Source organism: Brassica napus, chromosome C1 (assembly GCF_020379485.1).
Source record: "Brassica napus cultivar Da-Ae chromosome C1, Da-Ae, whole genome shotgun sequence".
Classification (NCBI taxonomy): domain Eukaryota; kingdom Viridiplantae; phylum Streptophyta; class Magnoliopsida; order Brassicales; family Brassicaceae; genus Brassica; species Brassica napus.
Window position 1 is genome coordinate 21,155,471 of NC_063444.1, and position 19,233 is coordinate 21,174,703.

At 43.7% G+C, this 19,233-nt stretch overlaps 1 protein-coding gene across 1 annotated transcript; it reads right to left on the reverse strand.

Moving 5' to 3' along the window:
• Positions 1 to 398: 398 nt before the first annotated feature.
• Positions 399 to 14,940, reverse strand: LOC125579880 (meiosis-specific protein ASY2-like). The gene is made up of 7 exons (XM_048743775.1): positions 14,745 to 14,940; positions 1,503 to 2,048; positions 1,293 to 1,427; positions 1,078 to 1,211; positions 737 to 1,003; positions 518 to 655; positions 399 to 410 (listed from the first exon to the last, which is right to left on the reverse strand). The coding sequence occupies exons 1-7, from the start codon at positions 14,938 to 14,940 to the stop codon at positions 399 to 401; spliced, it is 1,428 nt and encodes a 475-aa protein (XP_048599732.1).
• Between the last annotated feature and the right edge of the window lie 4,293 nt (positions 14,941 to 19,233).

Consider the following 19,233-nt stretch of genomic DNA (forward strand, 5'->3'; position numbering starts at 1 on the left):
CCGGTCGGCCATGTACTTCAGAAACTTCTCGAAACGTCTAGCTGCCGCGACCATGATACGATCCCTCTCGGACGTAACTTCGCCAAGTCGCGACTGTCGCATACGAGCCATCTCCATCTTCGTCTTCTCAGCCGCCTCGACCTTCTCTTTCTCCAGTTGTGCGATTCTGCTTTGGGCAGTCTCCAATTCCTCCTCGAGACCCTCAGCCGTCTGGATCGCCTGCTCGCGCTCGCGAACAAAGCACTTTTTCTGAGTGATCAGATCCTTGGCCTTATCACGAACCTCTCCTTTCACCCTTTCGAGCTCTGCCTCTTTGGTCTTGATCCCCGTTTCAGCCTTGCAAAGGTCAAGCGTCATCTTACGCAAGCGCCATCATACTCCAACACTAAGATATTCTTTCAAGCAACGGCCTACCAACAAAAGTTAAAAGTTAGCGATAAAGAGAAGATTAGTCTTGCAAATCAAAAAAAAAAAACAAGACGGATATCAATCGCACAAATTCATATAAAAGGCTCACCGTAGAATCTGCGCGAGCAGACTCAGAAAAATTATCCAGGAACGCGAGCTCAGTTACCTCCGGCATCCTTCTAGTTCCTCCTCTGATTTGACGCATCAAGTTACTACACGTGGCTTGGTCGTTGACAAGCGGTCCATCCTGATCATACAAGAACTCCACACGCTCCGATGTAGAAATGAGAAGCTTCCCGGGTGGAGGATCCAATCCACCCTAGAGCACGTGACGACCAGCTGGCAGAGAAACGACGAGCTCCTCGCTATCGTCGGCCGAACGACTGACAATATCCTTCGGCCGCCTCTTCCTTTTCTTCCCAGTCAATCCCTTCGGATTTTCTACCCGAACATCCTCGCCTTCTCCCCCTATCTTATCGATCGAGTGGTCAACTTCCTTGCAGCTCATCCCGGGCCCAGGTTCTTCCTCTTCGGAGCGCACCTTAGCCTTGTTTGGAGGTTTGTTTCTCAGCGGCGTAGTCGACCTGATCTTACGCTACAGCGCCATCTTCAAAGATGCCTGTTTTACCATTCGGCGAGTTCTCAACCCCACCGCCTTTCCCTTCCAACGCGGTCATGGAACTGAAACTCTCGGCACCCAATGTCACTGTAACTAGGGTATGCCCTCGTAATTTTGCCCATGAGTGGAAGCGGCATTCTTTTTCCCTTCGTTTCTTCACAAGGAATGTTCGACGCCCAGTCAACTGAAACAAGAATAACGTAGTTAACATACGAAAAGGGGGAAGAAGGCCGAGCGATCGAACATAGTTAATACATGAAACAACCTTTGGCGATTCGTCTTTGCTGGTTAGGAATCCTTATCCGGTCGAAACTCTTCCACTGCTGCTCACTCAACGCCATGATCTTATGAACTTCGTACCAGAAATCCTCCGGGTATACGACGGTGTTGGGACGGTCAACTGCAAAACCACCAAAAGAAAGGGTTAGAGTCGAATGGTAACCAAAAACGCTCGACATAGATTATCTCTCAATACGATGGCTCCACAAAAATTGAGAGTTATCGCCCGGAGGTTCCTCGAAAGCAATTTTATCTGCCCTAACATAGAAGTAAGAACGCTGCCAATATTTGGTTCGCGATGGATGACCCGATAAGATATGGAGACCCGATCGCATCTGCACTGCGTAGATGCCATTCAGCTTGGGCTGAGTCTGCGTTAGCTCTTCGAAAAAGCGGACGGACATCGACACATCTGCTTCCGCTGCCATCACCATTAGTGCCACTGCAATCCTAGCGGTCCCAATCATTAACTTGGTCAGAGCGATATCTCGCCGCGAACAGTAAGAAGTAATCAAGCGAGGGATTGGAAACCAAAGCTTCGAGTCCTTCTCGAAAAGGGACTCATAAACGCAGTAGAAACCAATCCGAGCAGACCAAGGGCGTTGGTCCGCTCTGGGGATAATGAAATTCGCACAATCAGCCTCGCATCCTCTTAACAGTGATGGCACACTCTTCACCGTAGAACACGTCTGAAAAACATCTCCCCAACCCTGTTCCGCGACGACCGAGGGACGTGAACTCTCTGAATGAAGATCCAGAAGTTGTTCGATTGATCCGCTACTACTAAGACGGAACGGAGTCAGTCATCGACGCCCATTTCCATCAGCCTCGGTTGAATTAGGGCGTCCCTTAACTCCCTTCGCGACGATCGTGGGCTCGCCCTGATCCTCACCGTCGCTCGCGTAAACGCCTTTCCCATCTTCCCTAAACTGCTCTTGGATATCGAAGATCAATGCGCTTTGACCCAAGATCAAGCCAGGCGCATCACTTAGAGTATCCCAATGAGCTCCTATCGCGGACGCCAGTAACTTTGGGTCGAGCGATTGATCTCTCGAAGGAGCCGGGTTTAGATGCGTTTCATTACCCCTTTTCCCTTCTCATATGCGGCGTATTTCTCCCGAGAAGGCGGTGCCATCCAATCGATCGACAAAACATGACAGAGCAATCAACACACCCACGGCGGCAAATCGGAAAAACGAGATCGGAAGAAAAAGAGACGACAGAAGAAAAGAGAAAAAAGAAGAAGAGATAGAGAGGAAAGTACCTTTTATCCAAGCAGAAGTAAAAGAATGAGAAGAGAGGCAACTCTTTTATAGCAAAGGGCACAGAGTCCGAAGACGGTGCAATTATTTGGCGTAGGGAAACTGTAGCATCCCCGTCCCGCAGTATCAGTCCAAGGTCGAGTGTTAGTTGGACTGATCAGACGAACAAGGCATGTGCAACATGTCGTCTAGATTGTATTGGTGGGATTAAGAATCTACTGTGGGTCTGGACATAGCAGTTGAGTTTGTCGGACTAAGCTGGTCGGATTCAGACAAGGCAGTTGGACTTGTCTCTCGAGAGTAGTTAGTCGGCCAACGGACTAATTAATATACGTTCTGGCGGGAACGGATATAGAGCTAAACATGAACTGATTAGCCAAGGAAAATGGCGGGAATGGTTACTGGCGGTTACCAGAACGGTTACTAAGCAGTTCCGGAACAGTTACCTGAACGGTTACTGAGCGGTTACCGGATACTAACTGACAAGGACAATTGAGTCTTGGAACTGCTACGGCAGTTATAAAGCAGTTGGCTCGCTGGGATATTTATATCTGACGGGGAACAGTTATGGAACTGCCGGGAGTTATGTTAAAACTGTCCGGGAGCAGTTATTGAACGGGAAAAAGGTGATTTTCGAACGGATGGAGAGCGGGTAATAACTGGCTTGGACGGTTAAGGCAGAGAAGTAACCGCCAACTCCTTTTAATCTGATTTCCGCGGAAATGGAAGGACATTTTTTCTCTACACGGTTCTGGACAGACAAGAGGAGGGAGAGAGCCGAGAGAGAGGAAAACTGATCGAAAAGAGAGAGAGAGATAGCCGGAGGGCCGATCGGAGTCTCAGATATGGCCACGGGTCTGTCTGTTTAATGCGACTCCATCTAATCCGAACGTTGATCAGATCGTACTGATGATACCGGAGAGAGACAGAGAGAAATACCGGGAGAGGGTGATTCTGATCGAGAGACAGAGATCGCGAAGAAGAGACCGGTCGGATTCTAATCCGTTTGTCCGCGTACTGAAAGATGGTAGGGAAGCCATGTTCTGATTGATAGCCTGCGTATTGATGGTTCGCGATAGTTTTACTGGATGCGGTGGCTCATGCTATCAGACCGTTCTGATGAACTGAAGGAAGGATCGGATACTGTGCTTGGAACGATCCTAGCCATGGAGAGATGTGGTACTGAAGTGATCGATTTGATTGAATTGTTGGAGGCGATCGGGACCAGCAACATACTGAAGGAGGATCGACTGGAAATAGGATCGAGTTTGCTGATGCGTGTGGCACAAGAGGGCATGTTACTGATACTGGAATGACTGAGGAGCAGGATGGCCGTGGGGAGAACTGACTGGATCGAGGGCTGTGGAGCCGACTGTGTACTGACTGATCCGGGTGTGATCAAGGACTGGTTCTGGGGCGCTAAGCATGGCTAGCGTACTGTCTGTTCTGGATGGCTGGTGGGAGACCAAGCCGTCTCTCTTTGTTACTTGGGTCACGTGGCAATGGTTGGCTGAGTGACTAAGAAACAAGGGGATTCAGTTAAGTGTCTGATTAAGCTACTGGTTAGATAAGGAAGGACGGGAAAGCATGTAGAAAGCAAGGAAGGAGCGTATGGATTGATTGTCAGACAACGAAGCACCGAGGCATTAAGGTACATGTTTATCATGCTGCCAAAATTAGTAGACTACTAAGTTGTTGGATTAGATTTAGCGAATCCTGTGTACTGAACTGAACCTCATAGAGGAAAACTGGGATAAAATCCTAAATTAGAGAAAAATCAGGTATCAATCATGTTTGGTCGAGGGAAGCGAACTGGGGTCGTACTGGCGGTAAGGAAAACCGGTTCGAGGCCTTTCAAGTGGTATCAGAGCGATTACGGTTCTAGGACAGAGTTGGAAGGATTATTCAACATTTGTGTAGACCGAACGGACATGGAAAATGCTAAGCGCGAGCATAGGAGAACTGACGAGAGACTTGATCTTGGGAGTGATCAAGTCGGACTTACACTTTGTATGGGCAAATGTAAGTTAGAAGTCTAGCTGGAAAGAAACCGGAGATAAGATCATTGATGAATGATTGGATTGGTTGAATGAAGTCTGAGTTAAGATCATTTGGAGAATGATCGGATTGCTTAAGGTGTTCTGGATTACTCGAGAGAGTTATCCAATAAATTTTTCTGAGTGTTGGAAACAACCGAGAGGTTTATTTAAGTCAATGGATCCGGATACTGAAGTGAAGAAACGGGAAAGATTGAAGAAGTGTATTCTGAAGCTTAAGGATAATAAGCTGACTGGAGTTAGGATTGAATCAAGTGGCACAAGAAAGCCAAGCATGCTTCGGAAAAGTCTAAGTAAGACAAGGAACTGTCAAGGACAATGATGTCGGATATTGAGCCAAGGAGCTGACGAGTTTAACTTTGTATGGACAAGACGTCCATAACTGAATATGGAAGGAAGACTTCATCGGAAAGGTTCAAGGCAAGATAGTCGAGTGGATGAGCTGAATGTTGTAAACGGAAACAGAGTTGAACAGGTGGTCCGAGGATTGAGATGGAATCTCAATGAACTGGCTAAGGCAATAGATGGATTGCTAAGAGATAACCTGAAAGAGTCAGGAAATCGGAAAAACTGAATTGGACAAGTCGTCCATGGAAGAGCCTAAGGACTAATGGCCAAGGCACTGATGCTGGAATGTGAGTACGGAGACTTACATTCGAATGGAACGTCTGTTGAGAATGCTTAGACGGATTCTAAGATTTTCAAGGTAATGGACAAGCTGGTTCTGGAAAATGGAACTGGAAGTTTCATAAAAAGATTTTTTGAAAAATCTGAATAAGACTTACACTTAGCAAGTGGTGATTGTAGGCAAGTCTGGATATAGGAACTGGACCAAGGAATTGTCAAGGTTGACTAAGCTTGATCGTCTTAGTATGTTCGTGCGGTCCGAGAGTTGAGATCATCAGAACAAGAGATTGGAAGTCATATGTACTTGCCAAAGACTTGTTAGGTGATCAAGAAACTACTCGGATGTACAAGATACTATAGATGATGAGTTGTGGTTAGAGTTTCAAAAGTGGTAAATGATCGGTTCCTACCATGAGCGTCTAGATCACACAAAGTACTTGGGGGCGGTGATGCTTACTAAGGCTTGCTGGATTTTGGATGACGGCTCGATAAATTGGGACGATCATTTGAGTTTAAATTAATTATCCCTTTCATGCGAGAGTCTAGATCAATCTAGGAGCTTATGGCTGAGATGCTCATTAAGGCTTAATTGGATTGCAAGACGGCTTCTCGGTGACTTGGAATGATAATGCTAGATCAGACTGAGTGTCTGATTAACTTGACAAGTGGGAATACCGAACATTAGTATTAGTGTTGATGATAAGTCCTTAAGAACCAAGTGGGTTTGCTGAGGCATAACTGTACTGATACTGTCTGTTCTGGCGTCTATGGAAACTGAGAGTTTCCAAGCCGTGACTGTCTGTCATCGCGTGTTCTGTCCTAACGTCTGTGGGAACCGGAGAGTTGCCAATACATAACTGTTATCGCGTCGGTGGGAACTAGATTAGTTTGCCATCGCGTGTATGTACTGTAGTCTGCGGAAACCCAATCTGATGTCTGTGGGAGATGTACCTTCCAAGACATAACTGTACTGTCACTGGAACTCAAGGAGTTCACTACTGTGGGTTTCCGATCGCGATGAAAGCATGGATGGGAACTAGTGAGAGTTTCCCATCACATGTCTGTAGGACGTCTGTCTGTTTAGTATAATGAACTGAGGTCGTTAGGAACTGTTGAGTTTATAAGACATAACCGCGACTGAATCAAGACATAACCGCGACTGAATAATGGGAACTAGAAAAGTTTGCCATTTTGGAACTGTGAACCAGGAAGGACTGGGGAATCTGAAGGAAAATTGTGCAAGGGATCAAGTGTAGGATCCGGTAAGAAATATCTGTAAAGATCAAGAATGATTCGGAGGTGTCAATAAAGATCAGTAAAGATCTGAGAAAAACTGATGTCAATCATAAGTGGTCAGGGACTGGTTAGGATCAAGGAGTGATCCGAGAAAACAATTGTAAGGATCAAGATGAGATCCATGCGTTCTGAAAAGATTAAGTTCCTAGTACTCGGAGTTAGTCTATGCTAAGGAACACTGGAGTGCGAGAATCAAACAGTCAAGTCAGGATTGGACTGAGACGGTAACTAAGTTCCGGAAGGACTAAAGTTGAATCAATAAGTGATTGTGATCGGTTAAGGTTTAAGCTAGAAAAACTTAACTAAGATTGTGAGATAACACTTCGAGAATTGAGGTGAACTGGTCAGCACTGTTGGGAGTGTAGCGTTCTCACCAAAGTGTGTGTCCAAACACAAAGAGAGTGCTCGGAAGTAAGAACTACTATGCCTACTGAGTTGGTGAACTGAACTGAGTCTGCTGAGACTAAGTATGTGGAAATGCACTGAATTGAGGAAATCGATAGCTGAGATCGAATCTGTGAGTGCGATTTTGACCAGAAAGTCTTGAGAACAGTAATGGTCGAATGACCGAAAGTATGAGAAATGAGTTAAGGCATGAGTTTCGTATGTTGGAACAATTCTGATTGGATAGAAAAAAGTTCTATTAACTGCAGAATTCGAGGACGAATTCATTCCAAGTGGGGGAGACTTGTAGCATCCCCGTCCCGCAGTCTGAGTTGGGTCAGTCCAAGGTCGAGTGTTAGTTGGACTGATCAGACGAACAAGGCATGTGCAACATGTCGTCTGGATTGTATTGGCCGGATTAAGAATCTACTGTGGGTCTGGACATAGCAGTTGAGTTTGTCGGACTAAGCTGGTCGGATTCAGACAAGGCAGTTGAACTTGTCTCTCGAGAGTAGTTAGTCGGCCAACGGACTGATTAATATACGTTCTGGCGGGAACGGATACAGAGCTAAACATGAACTGATTAGCCAAGGAAAATGGCGGGAACGGTTACTGGCGGTTACCGGAACGGTTACTAAGCAGTTCCGAAACAGTTACCTGAACGGTTACCGGATACTAACTGACAAGGACAATTGAGTCTTGGAACTGCTCCGGCAGTTATAAAGCAGTTAGCTCGCTGGGATATTTATATCTGATGGGGAACAGTTATGGAACTGCCGGGAGTTATGTTAAAACTGTCCGGGAGCAGTTATGGAATGGGAAAAAGGTGATTTCCGAACGGATGGAGAGCGGGTAATAACTGGCTTGGACGGTTAAGGCCAAGAAGTAACCGCCAACTCCTTTTAATCTGATTTCCTTGGAAATGGAAGGACATTTTTTCTCTCCACGGTTCTGGACAGACAAGAGGAGGGAGAGAGCCGAGAGAGAGGAAAACTGGTCGGAAAGAGAGAGAGATGGCCGGAGGGCCGATCGGAGTCTCAGATATGGCCGCGGGTCTGTCTGTTTAATGCGACTCCATCTGATCCGAACGTTGATCAGATCATACTGATGATACCGGAGAGAGACTGAGAGAAATACCGGGAGAGGGTGATTCTGATCGAGAGAGACAGAGATCGCAGAGAAGAGACCGGTCAGATTCTAATCCGTCTGTCCGCGTACTGAGCGATGGTAGGGAAGCCATGTTCTGATTGATAGCATGCGTCTTGATGGTTCGTGATAGTTTTACTGGATGCGGTGGCTCATGCTATCAGACCGTTCTGATGAACTGAAGGAAGGATCGGATACTGTGCTTGGAACGATCCTAGCCATGGAGAGATGTGGTACTGAAGTGATCGATTTGATTGGATTGTTGGAGGGGATCGGGACCAGCAACATACTGAAGGAGGATCGACTGGAAATAGTATCGAGTTTGCTGATGCGTGTGGCACAAGAGGGCGTGTTACTGATACTGGAATGACTGAGGAGCAGGATGGCCATGGGCAGAACTGGCTGGATCGAGGGCTGTGGAGCCGACTGTGTACTGACTGATCCGGGTGTGATCAAGGACTGGTTCTGGGGCGCCAAGCATGGCTAGCGTACTGTCTGTTCTGGATGGCTGGTTGGAGACCAAGCCGTCTCTCTTTTTTACTTGGGTCACGTGGGGATGGTTGGCTGAGTGACTAAGAAACAAGGAGATTCGGTTAAGTGTCTGATCAAGCTACTGGTTAGATAAGGAAGGACGGGAAAGCATGTAGACAGCAAGGAAGGAGCAGATGGATGGATTGTCAGACAAAGAAGCACCGAGGCATTAAGGTACATGTTTATCATGCTGCGAAAATTAGTAGACTGCTAAGTTGCTGGATTAGACTTAGTGAATCTTGTGTACTGAACTGAACCTCATAGAGGAAAACTGGGATAAAATCCTAAATTAGAGAAAAATCGGGTTTCGATCATGTTTGGTCGAGGGAAGCGAACTGGGGTCGTACTGGCGGTAAGGAAAATCGAGTCGGGGCCTTTCAGAAACCCTATATTCTAAAACCAAAACTGGTCGGCTGGAAGGCTCATCAGACCAGCCTGGCCTTGCGATCGATCGGCCGACGGAGCCGATATCAGCTCGACGAACCTTCGTTCGGCTCAAAAGCCCACCAAGCATGTAATTGGGCCCGGGCCTCTAGGGCGAACGAAGGACAAACGAACCGAGGCTATAAAAGGACAACACAAGGGAAAGAATAAGGGATCCGAAATAGACACTAAAACACTGACGACAAGTTTAGGGTTTTACAACCGATCGAGCCTCTTTGTATTCTCGTCGGTGCTTTCAACAAAGCTCCGACCTTGTCTGTTTTCCTTAAAATTCCTTGTAACCACGTTCGTTATCTCATACCGTTCAATAAAACATTTTTGAAGAACCCACAAATCGAGTTTAGTTTCATCTCATTCGACCTAACCAAACTCGGATTCAACAAAGATCGCTGATAAACTGTGACAACTTGTTGCGAAAGCATCTCGAAAGACTAGCTCTTTCGAATCCCAAATGACGAAACTCTTGTTGCTTTTGCTCCATGAGATTATTGAATCCAGTGATGGATCATCCACCACCTCATATACACCTGCGTAAAACTGAGACATCCCCATCCACGACAAGTCGTCCATGGAAGAGCCTAAGGACTAATGGCCAAGGCACTGATGCTGGAATGTGAGTACGGAGACTTACATTCGAATGGAACGTCTGTTGAGAATGCTTAGACGGATTCTGAGATTTTCAAGGTAATGGACAAGCTGGTTCTGGAAAATGGAACTGGAAGTTTCATAAAAAGATTTTTTGAAAAATCTGAATAAGACTTACACTTAGCAAGTGGTGATTGTAGGCAAGTCTGGATATAGGAACTGGACAAAGGAATTGTCAAGGTTGACTAAGCTTGATCGTCTTAGTATGTTCGTGCGGTCCGAGAGTTGAGATCATCAGAACAAGAGATTGGAAGTCATATGTACTTGCCAAAGACTTGTTAGGTGATCAAGAAACTACTCGGATGTACAAGATACTATAGATGATGAGTTGTGGTTAGAGTTTCAAAAGTGGTAAATGATCGGTTCCTACCATGAGCGTCTAGATCACACAAAGTACTTGGGGGCGGTGATGCTTACTAAGGCTTGCTGGATTTTGGATGACGGCTCGATGAATTGGGACGATCATTTGAGTTTAAATTAATTATCCCTTTCATGCGAGAGTCTAGATCAGTCTAGGAGCTTATGGCTGAGATGCTCATTAAGGCTTAACTGGATTGCAAGACGGCTTCTCGATGACTTGGAATGATAATGCTAGATCAGACTGAGTGTCTGATTAACTTGACAAGTGGGAATACTGAACATTAGTATTAGTGTTGATGATAAGTCCTTAAGAACCAAGTGGGTTTGCTGAGGCATAACTGTACTGATACTGTCTGTTCTGGCGTCTATGGAAACTGAGAGTTTCCAAGCCGTGACTGTCTGTCATCGCGTGTTCTGTCCTAACGTCTGTGGGAACCGGAGAGTTGCCAAGACGTAACTGTTATCGCGTCGGTGGGAACTAGATTAGTTCGCCATCGCGTGTCTGTACTGTAGTCTGCGGAAACCCAATCTGATGTCTGTGGGAGATGTACCTTCCAAGACATAACTGTACTGTCACTGGAACTCAAGGAGTTCACTACTGTGGGTTTCCGATCGCGATGAAAGCATGGATGGGAACTAGTGAGAGTTTCCCATCACATGCCTGTAGGACGTCTGTCTGTTTAGTATAATGAACTGAGGTCGTTGGGAACTGTTGAGTTTATAAGACATAACCGCGACTGAATCAAGACATAACCGCGACTGAATAATGGGAACTAGACAAGTTTGCCATTTTGGAACTGTGAACCAGGAAGGACTGGGGAATCTGAAGGAAAATTGTGCAAGGGATCAAGTGTAGGATCCGGTAAGAAATGTCTGTAAAGATCAAGAATGATTCGGAGGTGTCAATAAAGATCAGTAAAGATCTGAGAAAAACTGATGTCAATCATAAGTGGTCAGGGACTGGTTAGGATCAAGGAGTGATCCGAGGAAACAACCGTAAGGATCAAGATGAGATCCATGCGTTCTGAAAAGATTAAGTTCCTAGTACTCGGAGTTAGTCCATGCTAAGGAACACTGGAGTGCGAGAATCAAACAGTCAAGTCAGGATTGGACTGAGACGGGTTGGAACTAAGTTCCGGAAGGACTAAAGTTGAATCAATAAGTGACTGTGATCGGTTAAGGTTTAAGCTAGAAAAACTTAACTAAGATTGTGAGATAACACTTCGAGAATTGAGGTGAACTGGTCAGCACTATTGGGAGTCTAGCGTTCTCACCAAAGTGTGTGTCCAAACACAAAGAGAGTGCTCGGAAGTAAGAACTACTATGCCTACTGAGTTGGTGAACTGAACTGAGTCTGCTGAGACTAAGTATGTGGAAATGCACTGAATTGAGGAAATCGATAGCTGAGATCGAATCTGTGAGTGAGATTTTGACCAGAAAGTCTTGAGAACAGTAATGGTCGAATGACCGAAAGTATGAGAAATGAGTTAAGGAATGAGTGTCGTATGTTGGAACAATTCTGATTGGATAGAACAAAGTTCTATTAACTGCAGAATTTGAAGACAAATTCATTCCAAGTGGGGGAGACCTGTAGCATCCCCGTCCTGCAGTCTGAGCTGGATCTGTCCAAGGTCGAGTGTTAGTTGGACTGATCAGACGAACAAGGCATGTGCAACATGTCGTCTGGATTGTATTGGCCGGATTAAGAATCTATTGTGGGTCTGGACATAGCAGTTGAGTTTGTCGGACTAAGCTGGTCGGATTCAGACAAGGCAGTTGGACTTGTCTCTCGAGAGTAGTTAGTCGGCCAATGGACTGATTAATATACGTTCTGGCGGGAACGGATACAGAGCTAAACATGAACTGATTAGTCAAGGAAAATGGCGGGAACGGTTACTGGCGGTTACCGGAACGGTTACTAAGCAGTTCCGGAACAGTTACCTGAACGGTTACCGGATACTAACTGACAAGGACAAATGAGTCTTGGAACTGCTACGGCAGTTATAAAGCAGTTGGCTCGCTGGGATATTTATATCTGACGGGGAACAGTTATGGAACTGCCAGGAGTTATGTTAAAACTGTCCGGGAGCAGTTATGGAACGGGAAAAAGGTGATTTCCGAACGGATGGAGAGCGGGTAATAACTGGCTTGGACGGTTAAGGCCAAGAAGTAACCGCCAACTACTTTTAATCTGATTTCCTTGGAAATGGAAGGACATTTTTTCTCTCCACGGTTCTGGACAGACAAGAGGAGGGAGAGAGCCGAGAGAGAGGAAAACTGGTCGGAAAGAGAGAGAGATGGCCGGAGGGCCGATCGGAGTCTCAGATATGGCCGCGGGTCTGTCTGTTTAATGCGACTCCGTCTGATCCGAACGTTGATCAGATCATACTAATGATACCGGAGAGAGACAGAGAGAAATACCGGGAGAGGGTGATTCTGATCGAGAGAGACAGAGATCGCAGAGAAGAGACCAGTCGGATTCTAATCCGTCTGTCCGCGTACTGAGCGATGGTAGGGAAGCCATGTTCTGATTGATAGCCTGCGTCTTGATGGTTCGTGATTGTTTTACTGGATGCGGTGGCTCATGCTATCAGACCGTTCTGATGAACTGAAGGAAGGATCGGATACTGTGCTTGGAACGATCCTAGCCATGGAGAGATGTGGTACTGAAGTGATCGATTTGATTGGATTGTTGGAGGCGATCGGGACCAGCAACATACTGAAGGAGGATCGACTGGAAATAGGATCGAGTTTGCTGATGCGTGTGGCACAAGAGGGCTTGTTACTGATACTGGAATGACTGAGGAGCAGGATGGCCATGGGGAGAACTGGCTGGATCGAGGGCTGTGGAGCCGACTTTGTACTGACTGATCCGGGTGTGATCAAGGACTGGTTCTGGGGCGCTAAGCATGGCTAGCGTACTGTCTGTTCTGGATGGCTGGTTGGAGACCAAGCCGTCTCTCTTTGTTACTTGGGTCACGTGGGGATGGTTGGCTGAGTGACTAAGAAACAAGGGGATTCGGTTAAGTGTCTGATCAAGCTACTGGTTAGATAAGGAAGGACGGGAAAGCATGTAGACAGCAAGGAAGGAGCGTATGGATGGATTGTCAGACAAAGAAGCACCGAGGCATTAAGGTACATGTTTATCATGCTGCGAAAATTAGTAGACTGCTAAGTTGCTGGATTAGACTTAGTGAATTTTGTGTACTGAACTGAACTTCATAGAGGAAAACTGGGATAAAATCCTAAATTAGAGAAAAATCGGGTTTCGATCATGTTTGGTCGAGGGAAGCGAACTGGGGTCGTACTGGCGGTAAGGAAAACCGAGTCGGGGCCTTTCAGAAACCCTATATTCTAAAACCAAAACTAACAAATCGATTCAAGCTTTTGTAGAGAACCGAACCGGTTTAATCTCATACACTCATTAAAATCATTCTTTCGGACCAACCTTCCGCTCGAGCGATCGATCGATCGCGTGCTGAATCACCCATCCAACAGACCGATCGATCGAATCGATATCATACCCAGCAGACCGATCGATCGAATCATGGTCAATCCTACGCTCACATCCATCGTCGATCGATCGACCAGTATAACACAGGCTCTCTTCTTCAGCGACCGCACACATTACGGTCGGCAGCACACGGGTATTCTCTACCTTCAATAATCCAAGTTGCATCCATCGTGACTGAAACATGGTCAAGTCGATCGAGGCATGGTCAATCGTCAGGCATTGCGCAATGAGCGATCGATCGGCAAACACCACGCGGCTTTTCTTTACCCTCAATGATCGATATCATACCCTAGTAGACCGATCGACCGAAGCATGGTCAATCCTATGCTCACATCCGTTGTCGATCGATCGGCCAGTAACACGAACTCCCCTTCCTTCAGCGATCGATCTCACACATTACGGTGTTCCAATAGATCGATCAATCGACGATCAGCAAGATATGTGGAGCCAGGCGTGCTCCAATCACTCGAGCCGTTATAAAATAAGATCAGAACGGTAGTTCTCTAAACCACTTAACGCATCAAGCAATCGATCCCATCCCACGGAAGATGCAAAGACGCATTGGGCGATCGATTAAAGCAGGACCGAACCCGTTATTCTCAAAACCCACTCTTGCTACTCCACTGCGAAGAACCACGATTCTTCACGAGTAGACTAGGGGGGCTTACTGTTGGAGATGAATTTGACATTCCTCCACAAGGCCCATCGAACAACAGGCTTTGGCCCATTAATACCGTAAACCCAGCCAAGATTTGGAGTGTAAAGGAACTGGTCGGCTGGAAGGCTCATCAGACCAGCCTGGCCTTGCGATCGATCGGCCGTCGGAGCCGATATCAGCTCGACGAACCTTCGTTCGGCTCAAAAGCCCACCAAGCATGTAATTGGGCCCGGGCCTCTAGGGCGAACGAAGGACAAACGAACCGAGGCTATAAAAGGACAACACAAGGGAAAGAATAAAGGATCCCAAATAGACACTAAAACACTGACGACAAGTTTAGGGTTTTACAACCGATCGAGCCTCTTTGTATTCTCGTCGGTGCTTTCAACAAAGCTCTGACCTTGTTTGTTTTCCTTAAAATTCCTTGTAACCACGTTCGTTATCTCATACCGTTCAATAAAACATTTTTGAAGAACCCACAAATCGAGTTTAGTTTCATCTCATTCGACCTAACCAAACTCGGATTCAACAAAGATCGCTGATAAACTGTGACAACTTGTTGCGGAAGCATCTCGAAAGACTAGCTCTTTCGAATCCCAAATGACGAAACTCTTGTTGCTTTTGCTCCATGAGATTATTGAATCCAGTGATGGATCATCCACCACCTCATATACACCTGCGTAAAACTGAGACATCCCCATCCACGACATCGCTCTTCAAACCTCGCAAAATAATCACCCTAATATCAAGCGACGGAATCGTGATATCAATCTTATATATATAGCCCCACCAATTTTCTGGGCTATTTATTGGCCTTTTGTATTTGTTTGCTCATGATCATTGGGCTTTTACGGTATAACCAAATATGCAAACCTTAAACTATTAATTATATTTTTGTTCGTAAATATCAAATCCTCTGCATATTAATTGAGAAACATTACAACTTTATTTTGTAGTCACGTGTCATCACTAGGATAATTCTTGGAATTAGTAGAGAAATAAGTTGGTACATCTAATTATATAATAAATTTTTTATTAAACAAACCAAAAATTCATTATTAATATTCTTTATTGTTTATTTAAATAAAAGTTACGGAATTGTCTAATGTACCTAAAGTATATATGACAATTAATGATTTTGAACCATCTTCTAAAACTCGGCGGAGCTCCACCGTGGCGAGTATATTGTAATCGGTGAAAAAATCGTTTCAAAAAGAAACCATATAATTCATGACGATTTCGAACTCGAAACCAGTAATTACATTATAGATCTACTATCTTGTCATGGTAGCAACAAAGATACAACGTTGGATTGAGGCAAATCGCAAAAAAAAAGTGGTTTTTTTGTTAGAATAAACGGCTGAAAGTTTAGGTCTGCAGAAAAAAAGGTCGAGGAAAAAGGTGGAACGGAAAATTACAACTTTGACCTTCATTAAAAATGATAAAGTATCAAAAAGTTGCATAATTGGGTTTGAATACGAGTCTAGGAGGATATTGACAACTAAAAAATCCAAAGAGCTACAGCTCTCTACACTTAGTGTTAGCTATAAACAGGTTATTAACGATAGGTTACAATAAAAATATTAAAATTTAAATTATTGATAAAATTTTCCCTCTTGTACTCCCTGTTTTTTTTCCGCTTTTCCAATAACTCGCTAGGCCCAAGTGTACCGCACGCGTAGCGCCTGCCGAATTTCCTAACAGAGATTTTGAATAATAAAGACTTGATAAAAATTATTATATCTTCTATCATATTTTTTAATTTTAAATTATTAAATAAATTAAACAACTACATTAACTATATAATAAAATTTAGATTTTTCTGTATATGTTATATTTTGAATTTTTAAAAACGACTATAAATTACTAAAACTGTTAAAAGTCTCAATTTCAAATTTTGTGATTTATGGTTTACATTTTTTTTTATGACAAAATGCAAATGATTACAAAATCATATAAGTAAAAAGTCTGATTTAATTGATTATTAAGATTAAAAATATATATATATCGTTTTAAATTAAACTATATACCATATAAAATACATAAATATTTTAGTTTCAAAATTTAATTTGAAAAAAAAAATTTTGATAAAAGCTTTGAAGAAACATTGACAACTTAATTTTTAAAAATTAAAAATTATTAAAATTATTAGTTACACAATGAAAATTTTCTTGTCACTAATTTATAGTTTTTGTTATAATAGATACAAACGATCAAAAAAACAATATGAGTAAAAAATCATTTAATAAACACTAATATTAAAAATATACCATGTATGTTAATATTATTTAAGTTTAATTATATATCCTATAAAATAAAATAAAAAATGTTGACTGGATTAATAAAATTGATTTATATTTTCGCATCCATTTAAATATATATGTAATAGTTTTTGAATTTTAATTATTCGATATATAATAGTCATTTCGTGCAAGGCGCGGATCTTAACCTAGTATAATATAAATTTATTTAGATTAAAAAAAAATCTAGATAGCTATATCTGAATAGTTTTATTCAAACAATCCAAATTACTTCATATTTTATCCAAGTAGATTTTTAACCAATTTACAATATTTTTATGTGATTCGAACTAAAATTCAAAAGACTTGAACCGAGTTTTATTCATAAGAAAAAAGAAACGAAAGCCAAAATAAACAAAATCGAGACCAAATCAAAAATCAAATAACCACCACACATATATAATCATCATTCTTTCAATGGTCGGACCTGATAAGTTGGCTAATGGAAGCATAGCCGAGAGGAAAAAGACTGCTCCGTCTATTAGCTTCTCAGGCTGTGTTTTTTTTTCTCCAAACGACTATTATATTACTCAAGCTTGTGGTGGTCTGGGAAACCAGACCGGAACAGAACAATCAATGTAGTACAAAGTCCTATGAAAGGATCGCGCTATCTTAGCTAATGAATCAGACGATACATTTTCTGAACGAGTGATAAAAACAATTGAGAACGCTGAGAGTCTACTCTTCAGCTTCGAAAACTCATTTAACTCTGTGGAAAAGCTAGGCCATGCTCATGGATCTTGAATCATCGAGACTAGGTCCTTATAATCGGTGCCAAAAGCCTGACACGTCGATAGTTGCAGCATGCATTCCATCGCCCATAATAGGGCCTCGAGCTCAGAGCGAAGGGGTGAGATCCTTCTTAGTTTGTTCCTGGCTCCCAATGGTTGAATTACTCCTCCTGCAGTCATCCATGTCCACCCATATCCACTAAAGAGTGCGTCATTTGTCCATGATCCATCCACCATGCATCTCTCTGAGATTGGTATTTGTTCAGGATGTGGTGGTGGGATCAGTTCTTCCTCTTTTCGGTTTGCTTCAAACCACGCATGGCATTTTGACTCTGCATGTCGGACAATTTCCAATGGGGCCCTGTCTATTCTTCTAAATAGTTTATCATTTCGCGCTTTCCAAGTGTACCATATGATCCAAGGATATGGGTCTTTATCTAGCTCATGATCTTCAATATCATTTTTCCGCTAAATTAGATAGTCCATGTTTGTATAGTGACTAGCACTAGGGAACACTAGAGGTGGAGTTGGCGTAGCTGCATGTGCCCATGTCTTTAGAGTTGGGGGACATTCAAAAATTGTGTGGTTTATAGTTTCGTCCTCTGCACCACATCTTGGACAATAATTATCGCATCGCATATGCCGATGTGTTAAATTGCTTGTCATTGCCAAATATGGTGTTTGATTTTTGGTGGTGCTTGTATCTTCCAAGCAAAGGCTTGAAGTTTTGTGGTAGTAGGTTCTATCTGGGTTTCCAATTTATTCTTGTTCAGCAAGTTCCTGGCTACCCAGTATCCTGACTTCACAGTATACTTCCCATTATTTGTATAGCTCCAACAAAATTCATCTCGATGATATCCTTGACTTAAGACCAAAGATTGAAGCAAAGGGATGTCCTCAGGATTGACATAATTTTCCAACATCGAAGTATTCCATCTTTTCGGAGTTCCTGTTATTAGTTCTCTCACTGGGAACATTGGGGGTACTACTGGTGCAATAGGCCTTGCCAGTCTAGCAGGTATCGTCGGTATCCAAAGGTCTTCCCGAACTCTAATCTCATTTCCAGAGTGTACCTTTTGTCTGATCCATAGGGATATTAATGGCTTAGCTGCCATTATACTCTTCCACCCGAGGGGTTGTTAGTCTTATTCAGTCGCAAAGGCGAACTGCATCTGTAGTATTTTCCCCTCAGGACTCTAGCTACCAGTGAATCTGGGTATTGTATTAAACGCCATAATTGTTTGCCTAGTAGTGCAATATTGAACTCATGGATCATCCTGAATCCAATCTCTCTTTCATCTCTTGATTTACACAGTTTATCTCATTTAACCCAATAGATACCCCGTTTAGGACGGTTGGAGCTCCACCCAAACTTTGCAATGGTACTAGCTAGATTCTCACATGTCTCCAGTGGCAGTAAAAAAGTCGACATTACATAGGTAGGTAGACCAAACAAGATCGATTTTATCAGGACTTTCTTTCCTCCATTTGTTAGCCATCTGCTCGTCCACCCATTAACCCTAATTTGTAGACGGTCTTTTAGGAACGCAAACAATTTCCTCTTTGAGCCACTGATGTCCTCCGGTATCCCAAGATATGTTCCCATTCTCCCCCCCCCCTCAGTTGTAATTCCAGTAGAGCTTTTGACTGCCTCCTTCACCTGTCTGGGAATCTTCTTACCAAAGAGTAAAGATGATTTTTCAAAGTTAATGCATTGTCCATAAGCTTTCCCATAAATCGTAAGAACTTTCATTACTTCATCGCATTCACGGGGCTCCGTCTTGCAGAAGAACAGGCTATCATCAGCAAAAAGAAGGTGTGATACCGGGGGGCTAGCGCGTGAGACGCGCATTCCCGTTATCTTACCTTGACTATCTGCATGATTAAGAAGTCTAACGAGCGCTTCCGTGCATAATATAAAGATGAAAGGAGACAAAGGATCTCCTTGACGTAGTCCCCTCTTTGGGACGAT

Bases quoted from the DNA above. Each gene is read 5' to 3' on its own strand.
- LOC125579880 (XM_048743775.1), bottom strand. From the start codon at position 14,940: ATGTCGTGGATGGGGATGTCTCAGTTTTACGCAGGTGTATATGAGGTG. The intron at 2,049-14,744 runs GTTAGGTCGAAT...ATCTTCATTCAG, and splicing joins CTTTGTTGAATCCGAGTTTG to AGAGTTCACGTCCCTCGGTC. The intron at 1,212-1,292 runs GTTGTTTCATGT...TTCTTGTTTCAG, and splicing joins GCAAAGACGAATCGCCAAAG to TTGACTGGGCGTCGAACATT.